Source organism: Oncorhynchus keta, chromosome 5 (genome assembly GCF_023373465.1).
Source record: "Oncorhynchus keta strain PuntledgeMale-10-30-2019 chromosome 5, Oket_V2, whole genome shotgun sequence".
Taxonomy (NCBI): Eukaryota; Metazoa; Chordata; class Actinopteri; order Salmoniformes; family Salmonidae; genus Oncorhynchus; species Oncorhynchus keta.
In genome coordinates this window covers 23,780,606-23,800,547 of record NC_068425.1, presented here as the reverse complement: position 1 = coordinate 23,800,547, position 19,942 = coordinate 23,780,606, and the positions used below count along the sequence as shown (strand labels likewise).

General features: G+C 44.7%; 1 protein-coding gene and 1 long non-coding RNA gene across 5 annotated transcripts; both read left to right on the top strand.

The window, feature by feature from the left end:
* The first annotated feature begins 4,078 nt into the window (after positions 1-4,078).
* Positions 4,079-18,942, top strand: LOC118377114 (mediator of RNA polymerase II transcription subunit 25-like). 4 transcript variants are annotated; one of them, XM_052519166.1, is made up of 20 exons: positions 4,079-4,259; positions 5,113-5,240; positions 5,333-5,378; positions 5,487-5,611; positions 5,706-5,804; positions 7,258-7,378; positions 7,509-7,665; positions 7,756-7,883; positions 8,020-8,068; positions 8,359-8,633; positions 8,763-8,861; positions 9,881-9,966; positions 10,131-10,188; positions 10,338-10,445; positions 10,820-10,993; positions 14,828-14,941; positions 15,129-15,200; positions 17,377-17,547; positions 17,765-17,885; positions 18,421-18,942. In XM_052519166.1, exons 2-20 carry the CDS (start codon positions 5,116-5,118, stop codon positions 18,525-18,527), a joined length of 2,235 nt encoding a protein of 744 aa, XP_052375126.1. In that variant the 5' UTR covers positions 4,079-4,259; positions 5,113-5,115; the 3' UTR covers positions 18,528-18,942. The 4 variants fall into 4 exon arrangements, with proteins under 4 accessions (XP_052375126.1, XP_052375125.1, XP_052375124.1 ...); XM_052519165.1 differs by having other exon boundaries at positions 4,080-4,259; positions 7,993-8,068; positions 9,884-9,966; XM_052519164.1 differs by having other exon boundaries at positions 4,080-4,259; positions 7,993-8,068.
* On the top strand, positions 15,207-16,817 carry LOC127930071 (uncharacterized). Its single transcript, XR_008136650.1, has 2 exons — positions 15,207-15,704; positions 15,919-16,817. It is a non-coding gene; the product is annotated as an uncharacterized LOC127930071 (long non-coding RNA).
* Positions 18,943-19,942: the final 1,000 nt, after the last annotated feature.

Here is a 19,942-nt window from a genome sequence, read left to right as displayed (position 1 = left end):
GTTTATCTCAATACTTTGTTATATACCCTTTGTTGGCAATGACAGAGGTCAAACATCTTCTGTAAGTCTTCACAAGGTTTTCACACACTGTTGCTGGTATTTTGGCCCATTCCTCCATGCAGATCCCCTCTAGAGCAGTGATGTTTTGGGGCTGTTGCTGGGCAACATGGACTTTCAACTCCCTCCAAAGATTTTCTATGGGGTTGAAATCTGGAAACTTGCTAGGCCACTCCAGGACCTTGAAATGCTTCTTACGAAGCCACTCCTATGTTGCCCGGGCGGTGTGTTTGGGATTGTCATGCTGAAAGTCCCAGCCACGTTTCATCTTCAATACCATTGCTGATGGAAGGAGGTATTCACTCAAAATCTCACGATACATGGCCCCATTCATTCTTTCCTTTACGCGGATCAGTCGTCCTGGTCCCTTTGCAGAAAAACAGCCCCAAAGCATGATGTTTCCATCCTCATGCTTCACAGTAGGTATGGTGTTCTTTGGATGCAACTCAGCATTCTTTGGCCTCCAAACACGACGAGTTGAGTTTTTACCAAAAATTTATATTTTGGTTTCATCTGACATTCTCCCAATCTTCTTCTGGATCATCCAAATGCTCTCTATCAAACTTCAGATGGGCCTGGACATGTACTGGCTTAAGCAGGGGGACACGTCTAGCACTGCAGGATTTGAGTCCCTGGCGGCGTAGTGTGTTACTGATGGTAGGCTTTGTTACTTTGGTCCCAACTCTCTGCAGGTCATTCACTAGGTCCCCCCGTGTGGTTCTGGGATTTTTGCTCACCATTCTTGTGATCATTTTGACCCCACAGGGTGAGATCTTGCGTGGAGCCCCAGATCGAGGGAGATTATCAGTGGTCTTGTATGTCTTCCATTTCCTAATAATTGCTCCCACAGTTGATTTCTTCAAACCAAGCTGCTTACCAATTGCAGATTCAGTCTTCCCAGCCTGGTGCAGGTCTACAATTTTGTTTCTGGTGTCCTTTGACAGCTCTTTGGTCTTGGCCATAGTGGAGTTTGGAGTGTGACTGTTTGAGGTTGTGGACAGGTGTCTTTTATACTGATAACGAGTTCAAACAGGTGCTATTAATACAGGTAACGAGTGGAGGACAAGGAGCATCTTAAAGAAGGGGGTCTGTGAGAGCCAGGTCTGTGAGAGCCAGAAATCTTGCTTGTTTGTAGGTGACCAAATACTTATTTTCCACCATAATTTGCAAATAAATTCATTAAAAATCCTACAATGTGATTTTCGGGATTCTCCCCCCTCATTTTGTCTGTCATAGTTGAAGTGTACCTATGATGAAAATTACAGGCCTCTCTCATCTTTTTAAGTGGGAGAACTTGCACAATTGGTGGCTGACTAAATACTTTTTTGCCCCACTGTATATATCTGTATCCAGACTGTATTGAATCTTCTTTGAACCTATAAGACCTTCCTCTCTCTCTTTCCTACCGTGCATTATCGTCGTGTGTAATTATTTAGTCACTTTGTCATGAATTCTTTATTGTGTCCTCACTTTATCTAAATGCAAAATGGAGTGCTGCTGCCTGCCTTGAGTGTGTCTTTCTCTGGTCTGCCACCTACTGTTGCTTTGTGAGTCTTTTCTAGTAGTCATATAAATGCCAGGGAAGTCATGCAGTGATTATACCCTTATGAACTGAGCATTATAGTCATGCCCACTATCAGCACACTGAAACTCTGCTACACTAACCGAGGGGGAAGTGTGTGTGCGCGCTTGCATGCACATGTGTGTGTGTGAGACAAAGAGAGAATAGTAAGGAAGGATTAAGAGAGTGAGGGGGAATGACACAGAGAAAGGGGAAGGCAGGATTGGATGAGGAGATTAATTAAAAAGACAAGGAATGGAATCGAAAGAGTGTGTGTGTGTGTGAGAGTGAGTGTGTGTGTGTGTGAGGGAGAGGCGGAGGAGAACAGGTCTGTATATAGACACACTTGACTAGGGGCGAACGGGGCACCTGCAGCACTTTGACAGTGTGAGCAGCATGAGAACAGTTCAGAACAACACACACACATACACACAGAAGTGCAGAAGCACCAGTTAGCACTGCTACAACACCATGAACTGCTGAGGTGGGTGGGGCTGGAGGTGGGTGAAGGGGCCGGGGGAACTGCTGTCTCCATGGCAACGTTCCCACCGTGCAAAAAAAATAATTTAGTCGGAAAGACATTTCACTCAGTTCAGTGAGCTGAAAGAAGCAGAGAGGGGGGAGAGAGAGACTGAGGGAGGTGTGTGCAATACAATACATAGAACTGTTTCTATCACACTGGAGGGATTTATTAGGAAGCTGTCAGCTGCGCATTACTGCTAATATTTGACACATTACTATATATAATGGTAATGTATTCTGTTATCTCATTAAATATATATGTCATTGCTGTGGGTGAGCCTTTGGTGTTTTTGAATTTAGCAATGAAAGAAAGCAACGACACCATATAGATAAAGGGAATGTAAACCTGATATCTATGTGACAAAAATATAAATATTCACTGTGTAAGACTCATCATATGCAATATGGCTATACTTTTCAGTCCACTCCCTATACAATTTCACATTTTCAACTTAATGTTATGCCTCCATAACTGTCACCCCAGAATTAGAAATAACCTCTGTGTGTGTGTGTGTGTGTGTGTGTTTATTTGTGTTTTGACCTAATACTGTTTTCCAAAATCAGTGTCAGTTATTTGTCGTAACCCAGTTCTGTCTGTATGTCAGGTGTATCAGTGAGTTGGTGGTGATTACCTGTTGAGAACCAGATGGTCCCCTCTCTCCCAGCTGGAGGAGCCCGTCAAAAGAGGGATCGTCTATACTACACACCCCCTGGAACAACCAGACAGGACAATCAAAGCACCTGATAGAGAAAAATGATCAAATCCCACAGAACAGTCCCCTAAAGCAATATGCCATTTCTCATCACCAAGAGGAAGTCAAAATACAACAGTGACTAAATTTGTTTTCCAACCACATCAGGAGTTGTAAGCTTTTCTAATTGCAGGAGAACTGCCAGGTCTGCCAATTGAATTTCAAAAGCAGTGACAAGCTGCACTTCCCTCAGAGCTACAAAATACATCAAAGTCCCCTAGAAAGGGATGGACACACGGTCCCTTTTACCGGAATTAATTTGGCCACTGTGCTTAAGTCAGAATGAAAGGCTGTGTGGGTTTAATGAGTTTGGGACCCAATGATAGCCTTGGGCACACTCCTGGCCCCGCACAAACCCTGCTAAGGTCACTGGGAGCCAGCGCCCATGATGTGGCCCTCACTTGCTGTTTTCCAATGGCCTAAATAGAACTGCTGCCACTTTACAACGCCTTGCACTGCTTTAAATTGGCTTAAATGGATTCAGAACATTGTTTCTGTGGGATTGAGTTTGATGAGCTCTGATGCAGTTTGCTGTTCGCTGGGCTGTGCTGACTGGCTCACAGTGCCACAGGGGAATAGATTATATTGAAGGACGAGAGAAACACAGCACCCGTTGCGTTCCGTTCACAGGTTTCGCTCGTGGCGCATTGTGTTGATTTGACAACAGGTTAGCTCGCTGAAGGCCGCCCCAGTAATTATGTGCTTATTTCAGCACAGAGGATAGGAGGTGATTGAGACATGTCTTGGTTATAAAAAGGTTACGTTGGCAAGGGGGTTAGGCAGAACATGTAGGCCCATTTCACAACCTATGTAAACATACAGGACGTATAGGTTTATGCTTGATGTACTGGATACATGGACAAGGGGGGCTATAATCACTGATGTATTACTTCCTTGCCTGTTGTCTCTCAAATCATGCAGCTCACTGCCTTCAAGGCCTAGTCATTTTCTAAGACTGGCACACTGTGCTGACCTCTGGTGTAATAAGGCGGTATGGCATATATGGCAACGAAATAATATCTCATATATATTATATGTCTCTATAATTTCACTGTAAATGTCATCAATTTAGTATACATGATAGGACTGTCACTGTCAGTTACCGCTTAGGTTCCTAATGGCAGCCATAGAGAGGTCAATCAGTTCTTGATCAGTTGCTCGGTTGTTGATTGAGCATCCCTTATGGACCATTTCAAGCCCAACCAGGCCAGAGATGTCGATAACAGAATGTTTGACTAGTGGTTTGTTTTCGGCAGGGCCTACTTTGTGTGTCAAAATGACAATGGTTTCGTTTTATTAACTGTACAATTTAAGTATTTGGTCTCGTCTAAAACACAATTATTTGGCTGACGGCTAAATACCGCCAGGTGAGTAGCCCTCTAGCTAGCTGAACGCAATTAATGATTTGCTGATGGAAATCCTTTGGCTAGCATTGGCTTGTGGCCACCTCGCCAATGTTATAATGTATACATGCCCACGATTAATGGAATTTCTACTTCGCTTACTAAAGCTTTTATATTAGTCTATTAACATGTTAACCACGTTACCGTTAGCTGTATAACTTTATAGTGAATGTAAGAGTTGCTGGTCATTGATGTACAAAAGTTAGCGGGTGCTAAGCTAACGTTGGCTGACTGGGGGTGTGTGTTCATTACGCCGATTCTACCTTTTACTCCAAACTGAAAACGTTTTTCCACGACCAATAGTTCATATTAGGCGAAATTCAGTTAGGACCCTCCCTGTTATTGTTTTTTTGCTCCCGTTTGGTTCTTAAACGGTTTCCGTTTCAAGACGTATTGAACACACACGTAACTAGGATGCTTTGACTGAGCATAATCAGTAGCCGTGTTCCATCAGTATACGTTTATTTATAGTTGTCCAGCTAAAAACGACAAAAGGAGTGTAGCTAATTATGCATTTTACGCCTGTCTAGTTCTAATCTTCTGCCTAAAGCACTATACCGGATTTGGTTATTTTTCAATATGGACAACTGATTCTGGACTGATGGACAACTTTCCATCTGCTATTCCATGCATTTCGTTTTATCAAGATCGAGTGTTGATGTGAAGTATTGTTAAATAGTTATCTATCATAACGTAAACCTAGGTAACATATCACAGTATGTCATGCATACCTGTCACAACCGGTAATCACAGGGAGAGCAACTTTTATTATGGCCCAGTAACTGATTCAACTAGTCAACTTTTTTTCTCCATCTAGATCATGGACCTGCCCATTAAACCTGGCGCCAATCAAGTGGCAGACGTGGTGTTCGTCATCGAAGGAACTGCAAACCTCGGCCCCTATTTTGAATCCCTCAGAAAACATTACATACTACCTGCAATCGAGTAAGTGGACTTCAAATATACTTTTTGCTTCATTGGGTGTGTACAATATCGCTCTGTGGAGTCCTGACTTGTTCCCTGTCCCATCATCACAGGTACTTCAATGGAGGCCCCCCAGCAGAGACAGACTTTGGAGGAGATGTGAGTCTAAATTCAACGTTGTTTTCTCCTTACGGTTATTACTATTTATTTACTCTTTATTTAAGAAGGTATGAGAACAACAATGTCAATTCTCTCCTCTTCTCTCAGTATGGAGGCACACAGTATGGTCTTGTTGTGTTCAACACAGTGGACTGTGCTCCTGAATCCTACGTCCAGTGTCACGCACCAACCAGCTCAGCCTTTGAGTTTGTCTCGTGGATTGACAGCATCCAGTAAGATTTGTTTTTGTAAAGCCATTTAGAAGGACATGTTAAGATTCGTTAGTATTAATCTTCCTTGGTCAATGTGTAACTTTGTCTCTGTCAGGTTCATGGGAGGAGGAGCAGAGAGCTGTAGTCTCATCGCAGAGGGTCTGTCTGTGGCCTTGCAGCTCTTTGATGACTTCAAAAAGATGAGGGAGCAAATGTGAGTTATTTTTTTATTACTAAACTCAGCAAAAAAAGAAACGTCCTCTCACTGTCAACTGCGTTTATTTTTAGCGAACTTAACATGTTACAAATATTTACACAAGATTCAACCACTGAGACATAAACGGAACAAGTTCCACAGACGTGACTAACATAAAATGGAATAACGTGTCCCTGAACAAAGGGGGGTCAAAATCAAAAGTAACAGTCAGTATCTGGTGTGGCCACCAGCTGCATTAAGTACTGCAGTGCATCTCCTCATGGACTGCACCAATTTTGCTAGTTCTTGCTGTGAGATGTTACCCCACTCTTCCACCAAGGCACCTGCAGGTTCCCTGACATTTCTGGGGGGAATAACCCTAGCCCTCACCCTCTGATCCCAGGTCCTCTCTTCGCTGGCCATGAAAGAACACTGACATTCCTGTCTTGCAGGAAATCACGCACAGAATGAGGTGTGGCTGGTGTCATTTTCATGCTGGAGGGTCATGTCAGGATGAGCCTGCAGGAAGGGTACCACATGACGGAGAAGGATGTCTTCCCTGTAACGCACAGCGTTGAGATTGCCTGCAATGACAACAAACTCAGTCCGATGATGCTGTGACACACTGTCCCAGACCATGACGGACCCTCTCCCTCTAAATCGATCCCGCTCCAGAGTACAGGCCTCGGTGTAACGCTCATTCCTTCGACAACAAACGCGAATCCGACCATCACCCCTGGTGAGACAAAACCACGACTCGTCAGTGAAGAGCACTTTTTGCCAGTCCTGTCTGGTCCAGCGACGGTGGGTTTGTGCCCATAGTTGTTGCCTATTGTGGACAGTCTGAGCACTGATGGAGGGATTGTGCGTTCCTGGTGTAACTCAGGCAGTTATTGCCATCCTGTATCTGTCCCGCAGGAGTGGTGATCGGATGTACCGATCCTGTGCATGTGTTGTTACACGTGGTCTGCCACCGTGACGATCAGCTGTCCGTCCTGTCTCCCTGTAGCGCTGTCTTAGGCATCTCACAGTACGGACATTGCAATTTATTGCCCTGGCCACCTCTGCAGTCCTCATGCTTCCTTGCAGCATGCCTAAGGCACATTCACACAGATGAGCAGAGTCTCTGGGCATCTTTCTTTTGGTGTTTTTCAGAGTAAGTAGAAAGGCCTCTTTAGTGTCCTAAGTTTTCAGAACTGTGACCTTAATTGCCTACCGTCTGGAAGCTGTTAGTGTCTTAATGACCGTTCCACAGGTGCATGTTCATGAATTGTTTATGGTTCATTGAACAAGCATGGGAAACAGTGTTTAAACCCTTTACAATGAAGATCTGTGAAGTTATTTGGATTTTTAATAATTATCTTTGAAAGACAGGGTCCTGAAAAAGGGACATTTCTTTTTTTGCTGAGTTTACTAGTTACACACACACACACACACACACTAGCATATGTCTCTTGTCTCTATTAATCAGAGGTCAGACACACAAAGTCTGTGTGCTGCTGTGTAACTCTCCGCCATACCTGCTCCCTGCCGTGGAGAGTGTCAGCTATACGGGCTGCACTGCAGACAATCTGGTCAAGATCATCAGAGATGTAAGTAACATAGCACCTCTATCAGATAGCCTGTATAGATTACCCGCTGGGGCATTTTGGGGAATGATGTGACTTCTGTACTTATTAATGGCTGCTGATATCCCATAATAACCTTGTGCCTCTTCCTCAGAGAGGGATTCATTTTTCTGTGGTGTCGCCACGGAAACTGCCAGCGTTACGGGCACTGTTCGACAGGGCATCACCAGTCGGGGGACAGGTCGACCCCCACCCAGACTACAGCCAAGACCCCTTCCACATGATCCTGGTTAGGGGTATCTCACTTCCTGGTGAGGAGCAGCACTCAAAATACTTGACAGAGAACAGATTGATTGAAGTCAGTATCGGCCCATCAAATTCTAAAAATGTTCTTTCTCCAGTGTCATCAGGGGGAGGATCGGGCCCTCTCAAACCAATTCTACCCCCTCAACCCCTGCCTGTCAGTCAGCCTCCTCTTGGTCCCGCCTCGCAGGCTCCTCCACCAATAATCACGGCCCATCCATATCAGGTACTGAAGATATGTTTTAACTTGGTAGCTTTTACCAGCCCATCAACATTGGATTGACAGGCTCTTAGCTGACACAGTGTTCTCTCTCCCTCTCTTGCTGCCCTGTCAGCCCCCACCTTCCCTTAACGCGGCCCAGGCAGCTGCACAGATGGCTGTAGAGGCAGCCAACAACCAGAAGAGTCGCTGTGAGTACCAATAGCCTGTATTCTTCTATCCTCTGTCACCGGTATGGTTGATCATCAGCCCAGATTGATTGCTAGTCTATTACAGGGGTGTTCACCTCTTACCCTACGAGGTCCGGAGCCTGCAGGTTTTCTGTTCTACCTGATAATTAAATTCACCAGGTCAAAATCAGTCCCTGATTAGAGGGTTAGAATGGGGGGGGGGCAGTACGGAACTGGCTTCGAAGTCCAGAGTTGAATATGAGGGGTCTATTATGTCTGTTACCTTGTCTTTTTTGGCATCCCCCATCCAGTCCCAGGCATGGTCAATCCTGGTCCCCCATTCAGCGGTCAGTCAACTCTCCCATCTGTAGCAGGAGTGAAGTTGGCTCCCTCCAGTCAGCCCAGCCTATCCACAGTCACCATAGTTTCCACACCCATGTTGCCTCAGCAACAAGTCCCTCCCCCACAGCAGCAACAAGTCCAGCCGCCAGGACAACCACAGCCCAATCAGCAGCAGCCGGTGCCCCCTCAGCAGCAGCAGCCCACAGCCAATCAGCAGACGCCCCCATCCTCACAGCCTGGCATGGTGAGTCCTTTCCATATGTTACATCATCTTCCCACAATACTCCACATCAATATTCAACTTCTCTGCCTCCAATCAAGTTGTCTTTCTCTCCATCTAACGCTTTCTCTTTCTCTCATTTTCTTCTGATAGCCAGGTGTGTCTGCAGCCCAGGCAAATCCGATTGGGGGACAGCAGCAAGGCGTTGCCAATAAGATTGTAGCATGGAGTGGGGTACTGGAGTGGCAAGAGGTGAGGGAAACTAGAACTTGGTTTAAACATGCTGCTGAAGAGGTCTATACGTCTTCTATTTGTGTTCAAGTCATCCTCTGACCTTGTAAGGAAATGTTATAAGGTCTGCAACAAAGCTATGCTTGGAACTGATTGAATCAACTGTCATTGATTGTGACGTGAATAATCATACTATACCTTTGTGATGGATTTCACCTCAGGTCAAAGTGATGGAGTTACTTGACATGGTTGAACCTGTTGTAGGGGAACATGGATTTTAATGATCTAAAATACTAATCAACTCTGGAGATGTTTGTGTTTCCAAGCCATTTCAAAACCTGACTTGGTCAATAATCACTAAGTATTGACTGATTTGCACTACTTCTTCTGTGATACCTGTTGACCATGAAACTCTATCACACAACAATGTGCAGTAAGCCTACACACTGTAACCAACACACAGTTAGACCACAACATCCCCAAACACGTAGACAATAGACATAGTATTGCCACAGGTCACTAAAGTGCATCTGAAGTCACGTATCAATAGATGCAACATTCAGGTTAGATTTGTATATCTTCCTTGTTCAGGTCAGGATATTGCTGGATCATATCTTAGTCTCCTCTAATCCACCAGAGTCCTCCCAAATGCTGTACAGAACACATATAAAGAACCCACACATCTGGTCTTTAATCCCAACACAATGCAGTAGTAATGGTCAACAGGGACTGCAGCAGAGCTGACCAATCTGGGATTGATCCACTATTGATCCCCTGAAGATGAACGCTGCTGCTTATTTTCCCGTAGGATTGGCGCCATCCATCCTCTTCACAATGTTCCACTGGCAGCACTGTTTTGCATGTTGGGTCATTTCTAACATGGAGGTTTTTATTCAAACGATGCCCCTGGGTGTAGGACCGAAGCCCCCTGGTCACTCTGTATGCTAACTTCCAAACCTCTCCTTCCATTTCTCCAAACATTCCTCTCCTCCCTCCCTCCCTCCCTACCTCCCCCACCCTCTCTCCATCCATCACTTCAGAAGCCCAAAGCCTCGTCTATGGATTCCAATACCAAACTCACTCGCTCCCTGCCCTGCCAGGTGCAAGTCAACCAAGGAGAGAACCTGTGAGTGTTTCACTGAAACTATCTTTGATATCATGCCAGTGTCAGCTGCACTGATTGGTCATTGTGTGTATTGCTATATGTATGGAGAGTTCTGATTGGTCATTGTGTGTATTGCTATATGTATGGAGAGTTCTAATTGGTTTGTTCCCTGTTCTTCATGACAGAAATGCCGACCAGTGGCCACAGAAGCTCATCATGCAATTGATCCCACAACAGCTACTGGTGAGAGAACCCTCTCTGTGTGTGTGTGTGTGTGGTGTATGTGTGTGTGGTGTATGTGTGTGTGGTATATGTGTGTGTGTGTGTGTTCAGAAATTCCTCGATGACATTGAGAATACAGACATCTAAATAAAGTCTTTCTCCCTCATCAGACAACACTCGGTCCCCTCTTCAGAAACTCTAGAATGGTTCAGTTTCTCTTCACCAACAAAGATGTGGAGTCACTAAAAGGTCTTTATCGTATCATGGCCACTGGATTTGTAAGTCCAGCTCTTCTGCTTCACATGCTCTATTTTTGCTGCCGTTTGTCCCTGTCCTTTTCCGTCTCAATATTCAATACAGTGGAGTCTCAACAATAGACATCAGCAGTTCCCTCCATTGTGCACAAGATGGACTAGGCAGATATAAATAGGCTGCAGTAACACTCTGAGACCACTAGAGGGAGCACCATGTTCATAATTTAGTAAACGTCTACAGAGATTTTCAATGCTGTCGGGAGTCAGAAAAACTGCATGCAGCCTGTGAGATTTACCCAGGTCCGATTAAATTCAGGTCAGGTTGACTGGTTTTGTGTCACTTGAACTATGACGAGGGCTGTGACAGACTGACAGACAGTTCTGCCCTCTGGCTGCAGGCGGGGTGCGTCCACTTCCCCCACAGCGCCCCCTGTGAGGTGCGGGTGCTCATGCTGCTCTACTCCTCCAAGAAGAGGATTTTCATGGGCCTCATCCCCAACGACCAGAGTGGCTTCGTCAACGGCATCCGACAGGTCATCACCAACCACAAACAGGTCCAGCAGCACCGCTCGGTGAGTTATACAGACACGGGTCATCACCAACCACAAACAGGTCCAGCAGCACCGCTCGGTGAGTTATACAGACACGGGTCATCACCAACCACAAACACTGCTCGGTTCGTCAGACAGACAGGTCCAGCAGCACCGCTCGGTGAGTCATACAGACACGGGTCATCAACAACTACAAACACTGCTCGGTTCGTCAGACAGACAGGTCCAGCAGCACCGCTCGGTGAGTCATACAGACACGGGTCATCAACAACTACAAACACTGCTCGGTTCGTCAGACAGACAGGTCCAGCAGCACCGCTCGGTGAGTCATGACGGGTCATACAAACAGACACGGGTCATCAACAACTACAAACACTGCTCGGTTCGTCAGACAGACAGGTCCAGCAGCACCGCTCGGTGAGTCATACAGACACGGGTCATCAACAACCACAAACACTGCTCGGTTCGTCAGACAGACAGGTCCAGCAGCACCGCTCGGTGAGTTATACAGACACGGGTCATCAACAACCACAAACACTGCTCGGTTCGTCAGACAGACAGGTCCAGCAGCACTGCTCGGTTCGTCAGACAGACGGGTCCAGCAGCACCGCTCGGTGAGTCATACAGACACGGGTCATCAACAACTACAAACACTGATCGGTTCGTCAGACAGACAGGTCCAGCAGCACCGCTCGGTGAGTCATACAGACACGGGTCATCAACAACCACAAACACTGCTCGGTTCGTCAGACAGACAGGTCCAGCAGCACCGCTCGGTGAGTTATACAGACACGGGTCATCAACAACTACAAACACTGATCGGTTCGTCAGACAGACAGGTCCAGCAGCACCGCTCGGTGAGTCATACAGACACGGGTCATCAACAACCACAAACACTGCTCGGTTCGTCAGACAGACAGGTCCAGCAGCACCGCTCGGTGAGTTATACAGACACGGGTCATCAACAACCACAAACACTGCTCGGTTCGTCAGACAGACAGGTCCAGCAGCACTGCTCGGTTCGTCAGACAGACAGGTCCAGCAGCACCGCTCGGTGAGTCATACAGACACGGGTCATCAACAACTACAAACACTGCTCGGTTCGTCAGACAGACAGGTCCAGCAGCACTGCTCGGTTCGTCAGACAGACAGGTTCATCAGCACCGCTCTGTGAGTTATACAGACACGGGTCATCAACAACCACAAACACTGCTCGGTTCGTCAGACAGACGGGTCCAGCAGCACCGCTCTGTGAGTCATACAGACACGGGTCATCAACAACTACAAACACTGCTCGGTTCGTCAGACAGACAGGTCCAGCAGCACCGCTCGGTGAGTCATACAGACACGGGTCATCAACAACCACAAACACTGCTCGGTTTGTCAGACAGACGGGTCCAGCAGCACCGCTCGGTGAGTCATACAGACACGGGTCATCAACAACTACAAACACTGATCGGTTCGTCAGACAGACATGTCCAGCAGCACCGCTCTGTGAGTTAGGAGGGAATGAAGGGATTCAACCTGGAGAAAAGGGGGTAGTATACACGCTAGTGACTGGAGCTATACTAGCCAGCACAGTGGAAGGGCTTCCCAAGAGCAGTCTTGGGCCAATGAGGTGGTCAATTTATTTTTGTACCTTTTTTACTAGGCAAGTCAGTTAAGAACAAATTCTTATTTTCAATGATGGCCTAGGAACAGTGGGTTAACTGCCTTGTTCATGGGCAGAACAACAGATTTTCACCTTGTCAGCTCGGGGATTCGATCTTGCAACCTTTTGGTTACTAGTCCAACGTTCTAACCACTAGTCTACCAGCGGAAAATGTTTTCCTGTTTGAGAGCACCGCCCCTTGTCATTTCTGGTTTGATCTCGTTTACAGTCAACACAATTCTAACAGCCGTTAGGATACCGTGTTTTCCTTCAGGTTAACATTTAGCGTGCAGATTTTGTGACAGAAACGGAATGCCTCAGTTACAAATCCAACCTGCCTGTGGTCTACATGACTTTATATCCTCACAGCCTTTCTGCTCCCATTATAGTTGATGCCGCCTGTCTACTCATGCTGCAAATTTAAGTGAAAAACATGTTAGACCGTGTGTATTTAGAGAAGACGGAGACCTTGTGTCCCATTACATATTCAAAGCTGCATTGCTAATGGAGAATTGCTATGGAAATCTCAACACAATTAAAATGTCAATTATTTGATCATTGTTTGGGGTATTTTTTTCTAGATGTGACTCTGGAATAGTGTTACTGGTGATTTTAGATATGATTTCATAACAGTGAAAGACCCAAATTGAATATTTTCCCTGAACCATATAGATGACTTGATTGTATTCCATTTATAATTATGGATGGGGTTAGAAATAATTTCACTATTCGAATAGTATCATGAATATTTGTCAGATATCTGGATATTCTAAATACATGTGGTTTTTAAACTTTAACCTGAGCACTGCTGCCTGAAGGAGAGAGGCTGGTGCACTATGCTGCAGAGGGGGCGGTGTATGTGAGATAGGACCGGAGGGAGGGCGAGCGAGACGGTTATAGTTAGCTAGGCTAACAACAACCTACTTGTTGGTTGCTCGTTGTAGCCTACCCCTTCTCATTTCGCTAACTTTTAATTACATAATTTTATTCCATCTCTCATGTATTTGTAAACTCACTCCACTTTCTACACATTGAGACTCTTCACAGCTTTGATTGGCCAACATAAATAACAAGCTACACAAGGAGGATACCTCTTTTTTTTCTGGGGAGCACGTCATAACTACATTGTAAAGTTTGTTTTATTAAAAACTACAGAATGTTTTATTAATTATTTGAAATTTGTAAAAGGCTTTTTCAGTGTTAAAATAGGCCTATATTGTTTTTTGTTGATAAAATGAATAATCACAAGTATTTGAATACATGCACATCCCTATTTAAAATGGTCAAAAAATAGCTTCTTAGCAAAGAGCATTTTCTTAAGCTGTCTGAGTGGAGAGGGGAAAACTTAACAAGCTGTTATTGGCAGAGAGGTTTGGAACTCTCTTATTGGTCTATTATCTAATTTACCGCCTGGTGATATCACCAGGTAGGCCAAAACGCCAACCCACCAAAACAATATTTCAGATGGTCTTTTAAAACGGCTCTGACACTAAAAGAGCATTATCATAATTTTCATAGTACTATTCCAACCTCAGTGTGTAAAACAGTAAAATCACATTTTGACTGCAATGGGCCTTTAATGTGTGCTCTGGGTGTTTTTAGGCAGGCTGCTGAGTTAAATAGGAAGTCCACAGGGAAGAGAGAGGAGAAAATAGAGGAGAGGAGACAGACAGCTTTTATCCTGAGAGACTGCAGATCCTAGATCAGGGGTGTCAAACTAATTTACCCCGCGGGCCACATTCTGTCTTCACTGAGGTCTGGAGGGCCGCACTTCAAATGGGTAATATTTCCTCGCCGTCAAAATGTGCAAAAATATTCCTCCATCACTTTTGGAATTTTCGATGCTCACTGACTGTCTAACTTTCGTTGACTGTTAGCAAACTGGACAGACTGAAGAGACTAAATGTAGGTCAATTATAATTTCTACACAGTTTCGATTTGGTTTTAGTCATTGCAATGTCAATTGAGATTGGTTTTCCCCCGAAAAATATAGATTAAAAAAAACTGCAGGCAGGATTGAATCGTCTTGTGACCTTAATTTTGACACATGTCGTAGATGGTGGTGTTGTCTCATTCAGTGCCAGGTTTAGACAGGTTAGGATAGGCAGGAATACCATTATAAGTATGTGTCACAGTTATAGGGATGTTGGTTACACATGTAAACCTTACATTAGAAAAGTAACCTTGCTGGTTCTCTTCTCCAGTTAGGTTCAGGAGGGCCGATGCCAGGGCCACCTGGCCAGGTTCAACCCAATCAGAACTTCCTCAACCGGCCGCAGGGGCCCATCCCTGTCTCCCATGGCAACGTGCAGCAGCAGGTACTGTGATTAATCCTGTGGTTTCTCAGCTTGTGCACTCCTCATTTCCTCCCTCTCCCCTCACACACTCCTCCTGTCTGCATCTCCTGTTTCTATTGTCCCGCAATGACTGCATGTCCCGCAATGACTTTCATCTCCTCCCCTTCTGCACCTTCTCTTCCTCCTCTTCTCTATCTCCTCTGTTCAGTCTGTGGTGGTGGGCATGCCCTCTGTTAGTCAGGTCACTCTGATGGAGGAACAGCAGAGACAGGCCAACCTGGTGAGACTCACACACATATACACAAAAACTCTCACCCAAAATACATTTTTAAAAATGCACTGAACTTTACCAGGCACAAACTCTCCTTGTGCTCGTTTTGGCACCTGCCTGGTTGGTGAGCAGCTCCTCTCCACTCTGCATGTGTTGGCTACTCTCTCACACTGTCTCAATGGGTGCTCACTGCTACCAATATAGCCAGCCCAGCATGTTCTGGGTTCAGCGAGTTACATTTGGCCTGTCTCTTTTTAAAGTGAACCCGGTACACCGTTCCAATTAATCATATGTACAGTGCCTTCAGAAAGTATTCAAATGGATTAAATGCTTTTTTTTCTCACCCATCTACACACAAATACCCCATAATGACAATGTGAAAATGTGTTTAAAAATGTTAGCAAATTTATTGAAAATGAACTACAGAAATATCTCTAACCTAAGTATTCACACCCCTGATTAATACTTTGTAGAAGCACCTTTGGCAATGATTACAGCTGTGAATCTTTCTGGGTAAGTTTCTGGACTGTACTATATTTGCCCATTATTCTTCTTAAAATTCTTCAAACTCTGTCAAGTTGATTGTTGATCATTGCTAGACGGCCATTTTCAAGTCTTGCCATAGATTTCCAAGCCAATTTAAGTCAAAACTGTATCTAGGCCACTCAGGAACATTCATTGTCGTCCTGGTAAGCAACTGCAGTGTAGATTTGGCCTTGTGTTTTAGGTTATTGTCTTGCTGAAAGATGAATTCCTCGCCCAGTATCTGTTGGAAAGAAGACAACCAGGTTTTCCTTTATGATTTTGACTGCTTAAAGCTGTATTCAATTTATTTTTATCCCAAAAAACTCTGTAGTCCTTGCCGATGACAGGCATACACATAACATGATGCAGCCACCACCATGCTGTAGAATATGAAGAATGATACTCAGTTGTGTTGTATTTTCCCCAAACATAACACTTTGTTTTCAGGACAAAATGTTCATTTTCTTTGTCACATTTTAAGTGCCTTGTTGCAAACAGGTTTTGGAATATATTCTGTTGGACATAAGACTGAAAAAACACCAGCAAATCAAGTGTTTTTAATTTTTGAAATCTCAAGTATTCCAATGTATAATAGAGAGATATATGTGATTGTGTATAAATGTAAGCAAGGTTTGAAATTATAATATTTTAGTCAAATATTATATCTGTTTGTGCTTCTTGCGGTCAATTTGAAGTCTACAAATGATTTGTTATTATGTTCTGGCCACTGAAGAAAAGATTGTTCCGCGGCTGAATGTAGTTTATGATCCCTGCTGTACAGGTTTCCGTTCTCCTATCACAACCATTCAACTTTTTAACTGTTTTAAAGTCACCGTTGGCCTCATGGTGAAATCCCTGAGCAGTTTCCTTCCTCTCCGGCAACTGAGTTAGGAAGGACGCCTGTTGATACACCTTCCAAAGCCTATTTAATTGGGGCGGCAGGGTAGCTTAGTGGTTAGAGCGTTGGTCTAGTAACCGAAAGGTTGCAAGTTCAATCCCCAAGCTGACAAGGCAGTTAACCCACTGTTCCTAGGCAGTCATTGAATTTGTTACATTCTTGCCTAGATAAATAAAGGTAAAATAAAATAAAAAATAACTTCACCATGGATATTCAGCGTCTGCTTTTTAATATTTATTTATTTTATGTTTTTACACATCTACTAATCGGTGCCCTTCTTTGTGAGGCATTGAACAACCTCCTTGGTCTTTGTGGTTGAATCTGTGCTTGAAATTCACTCCTTGATTGAGGGACCTTACAGATGGTTGTTCTGTATGTGTGGGGTACAGAGATGGTCTAGTAATTCATATATCATGTTAAACACTATTATTGCACACAGTGAGTCCATGCAACTTATTATGTGATTTGTTAAGCCAAGTTTTACTCCTGAACTTATTTAGGTTTGCCATAAAAAAATGGGTTGAATACTTATTGATTCAAGACTTTATTTATTTTCTAAAAAATGTATAGAAACAAAATGTAATTTTGTGTGTAGATCAGTGACACAAAATCTAAATTCAGGCTGTAACACAACAAAATATGGAAAAGGGGAAGGGGTGTGAATACTTTTTGAAGGCACTGTATTTAAAGTCTCACTCTACTTAGTCCTATTATCTCTCCAACCATCTTCTAAACCTCTTTGACTCTCTGCTTCTCATCCAGATGACGATGAGAGCATCAGGCGCACCTAATCAGCAGCCGCCTGTCACAGGTGCTCCGCCCAACCAGGTCGCTCAGGGTGGACAGGCCCCGCCCCAGGGTGCCATGCTCCGCCTTCCAAACCCAGGAGCCAATCCGCAGCTGCGCAGTCTCCTCCTCAGCCAACAGCAGCCAGTAAGAACACAACAGTTAACTCTACCAGCCTTGACCGTCATTCATGAAATACATTTGTTGTTATAGTGCATCGTCTTGTAGCCAGGGCTAAATCACCACTGCACACTCTAGAAAGGCTTCTAAATATGTAATACTTGTCTCTATTGGTTAATGATAATGAAGGTCCTACCTACTGTATGATTGATGGTAACCTAGGTGTTGTGTTCCTGTCTCTCAGCAGGGGGGTGTTGGTCACATGCAGGGCATGATGCCTCACCAGGGGCTGGGAGGGCAGCTGGTCCACCCTACTCCAGGAGTGGGTCCCCAAATGCAGGCCCAGTGGAGACAGCCCCTGGCAGGTTAGCTACAGCCGTGGACCCTTTCACTCACATCACACACTGTAAAGACAGTTTGGAGCTAGACATCAGTGCAAGGATTGGCTTTACAATGCAATCTGTCATTAGGAAGCAATTGTTTCCTAATGATTGAGCTTTTGTGTGTAAACTGCTAAATTCAAAAGGGAGGGTGATTGAACATATCTCTCCCATCCGTGCCTATGGTTATCAGACTGAGACTGGGCTATATGGCGTTGACACCAGCAGCAGGATGAATTGAGGATGTCACAGATTAGAGTGATGCCTTCTCATAGAGTATGTGCAGGGTGCCTTTCACTTTGCTGCAACCTGATAGCTAAACAGTTTAGACTCGCACTTCACATTCTTGGTTTTTGCTCAAGTCTGCTCGATAATGCTGTTTACTTCGTGCGTCGCTGACTCTATCTGTAACTCAACAGCAGTTAGTCTGTAGTTTATTACCACTGTGTTTATGATGGTGTAATCAATGCACATGTTGCTGTCCCAGGTTAACTCTCTCCTCTCTCTCTCTCTCTCTCAGGTCAGATGATGATGGCTGCTGGTCAGAGGGGCCCTGGAGCCCAGCCCCCCGGGATGCCCCAGGTGTCTTCCGTCATGGAGGACGAGATTCTCATGGACCTTATTTGATTTTGGACCCAAAAAGACTACATCCCCCCCAGCAACCAGCATTTTCAGTTTCATCATGGGGGCAGACTGGGAGATGTAGTTTTCCTAGTTTCTACTCTGGCTTTTTTTTTTTTTTTTTTTTTTTTGATTTTATATCAAAAGTTTGTACTGTAGAGTTATTGGAGGTGATGAGGGGAGGACATGCAAGCACCCACTCTCATGCATATGCACACACACAAACACACACCTAATGAAGCCAACGCAATGGGAGGACAGTGTTCATTACACTGCTGTGTACTTGTATGGAAAACTGTTTTGCATTAATTTAATTGTTTATATGAAATGTCTTTTTTATTGAGATTTAACTTTTTCTGAAGTTGTGTTTTTGAGCTATATTACGTTTTATTGAGATGAAATACATACATTTTGACAAGGAGCCAACCGATGTGTAAGAGTCCTTTTTAAAAGTGAGTAGACACATAGACCAGGGCTCTCCAACCCTGTTCCTGGAGAGCTACCGTCCTGTAGGTTTTCACTACAGTCCTGTTCCTGGAGAGCTACCGTCCTGTAGGTTTTCACTACAGTCCTGTTCCTGGAGAGCTACTGTCCTGTAGGTTTTCACTACAGTCCTGTTCCTGGAGAGCTACCGTCCTGTAGGTTTTCACTACAGTCCTGTTCCTGTTCCTGGTTTTCACTACAGTCCTGTTCCTGGAGAGCTACTGTCCTGTAGGTTTTCACTACAGTCCTGTTCCTGGAGAGCTACTGTCCTGTAGGTTTTCACTACAGTCCTTTCCACTACCGTCCAGTTTTCCTAAGTCCTGTTCTAGCGTCCACCTACAGTCCTGTTCTAATAAGGTTTTTAGTCCTGCTGGAGCAAAAAGTCCTGTTCCTGGAGAGCTAAGAGTCCTGTTCCTGGAGAGCTACTAGCTCTCCAATTTTCACTGCAAGACAGAACAGGGTTGGAGAGCCCTGACATAGATTGATCTGTGCCTGTTATCCAACTCTTTCTGACAGTAGTCTGTCTGAATGTGTGTATTAACACTACAGCAGTGTGTGAGAATGACTAAAATAGACACACCGATATATAGTTTAAAGTGTGTTTCTGCCAAATGGTGTCAGTGTTAATTCTAACTACTCCAATATGTTGTGGAACCATACCGAGGCCTCCTGTGCCAAGTAGTTATACCAGATGGCGTCGCTTGGCCATGTTTTCCCTGGCATAATGCACAATCAGGCTGACCGCATGCGCACATGGCAGTGTCCACATATGTGCCCAAAATGAGCTTCACACGGCTAAAAACAGACTAAACACACATACACGTTGCAGACACTCACATAACTCAACTCGTCCATTAAATATTGTTGCCGATAAATCCTGTAGCGTGTCTTATACACAGACACCTGTACTAACTGCACACAGTCCAGTGAGCTGTATA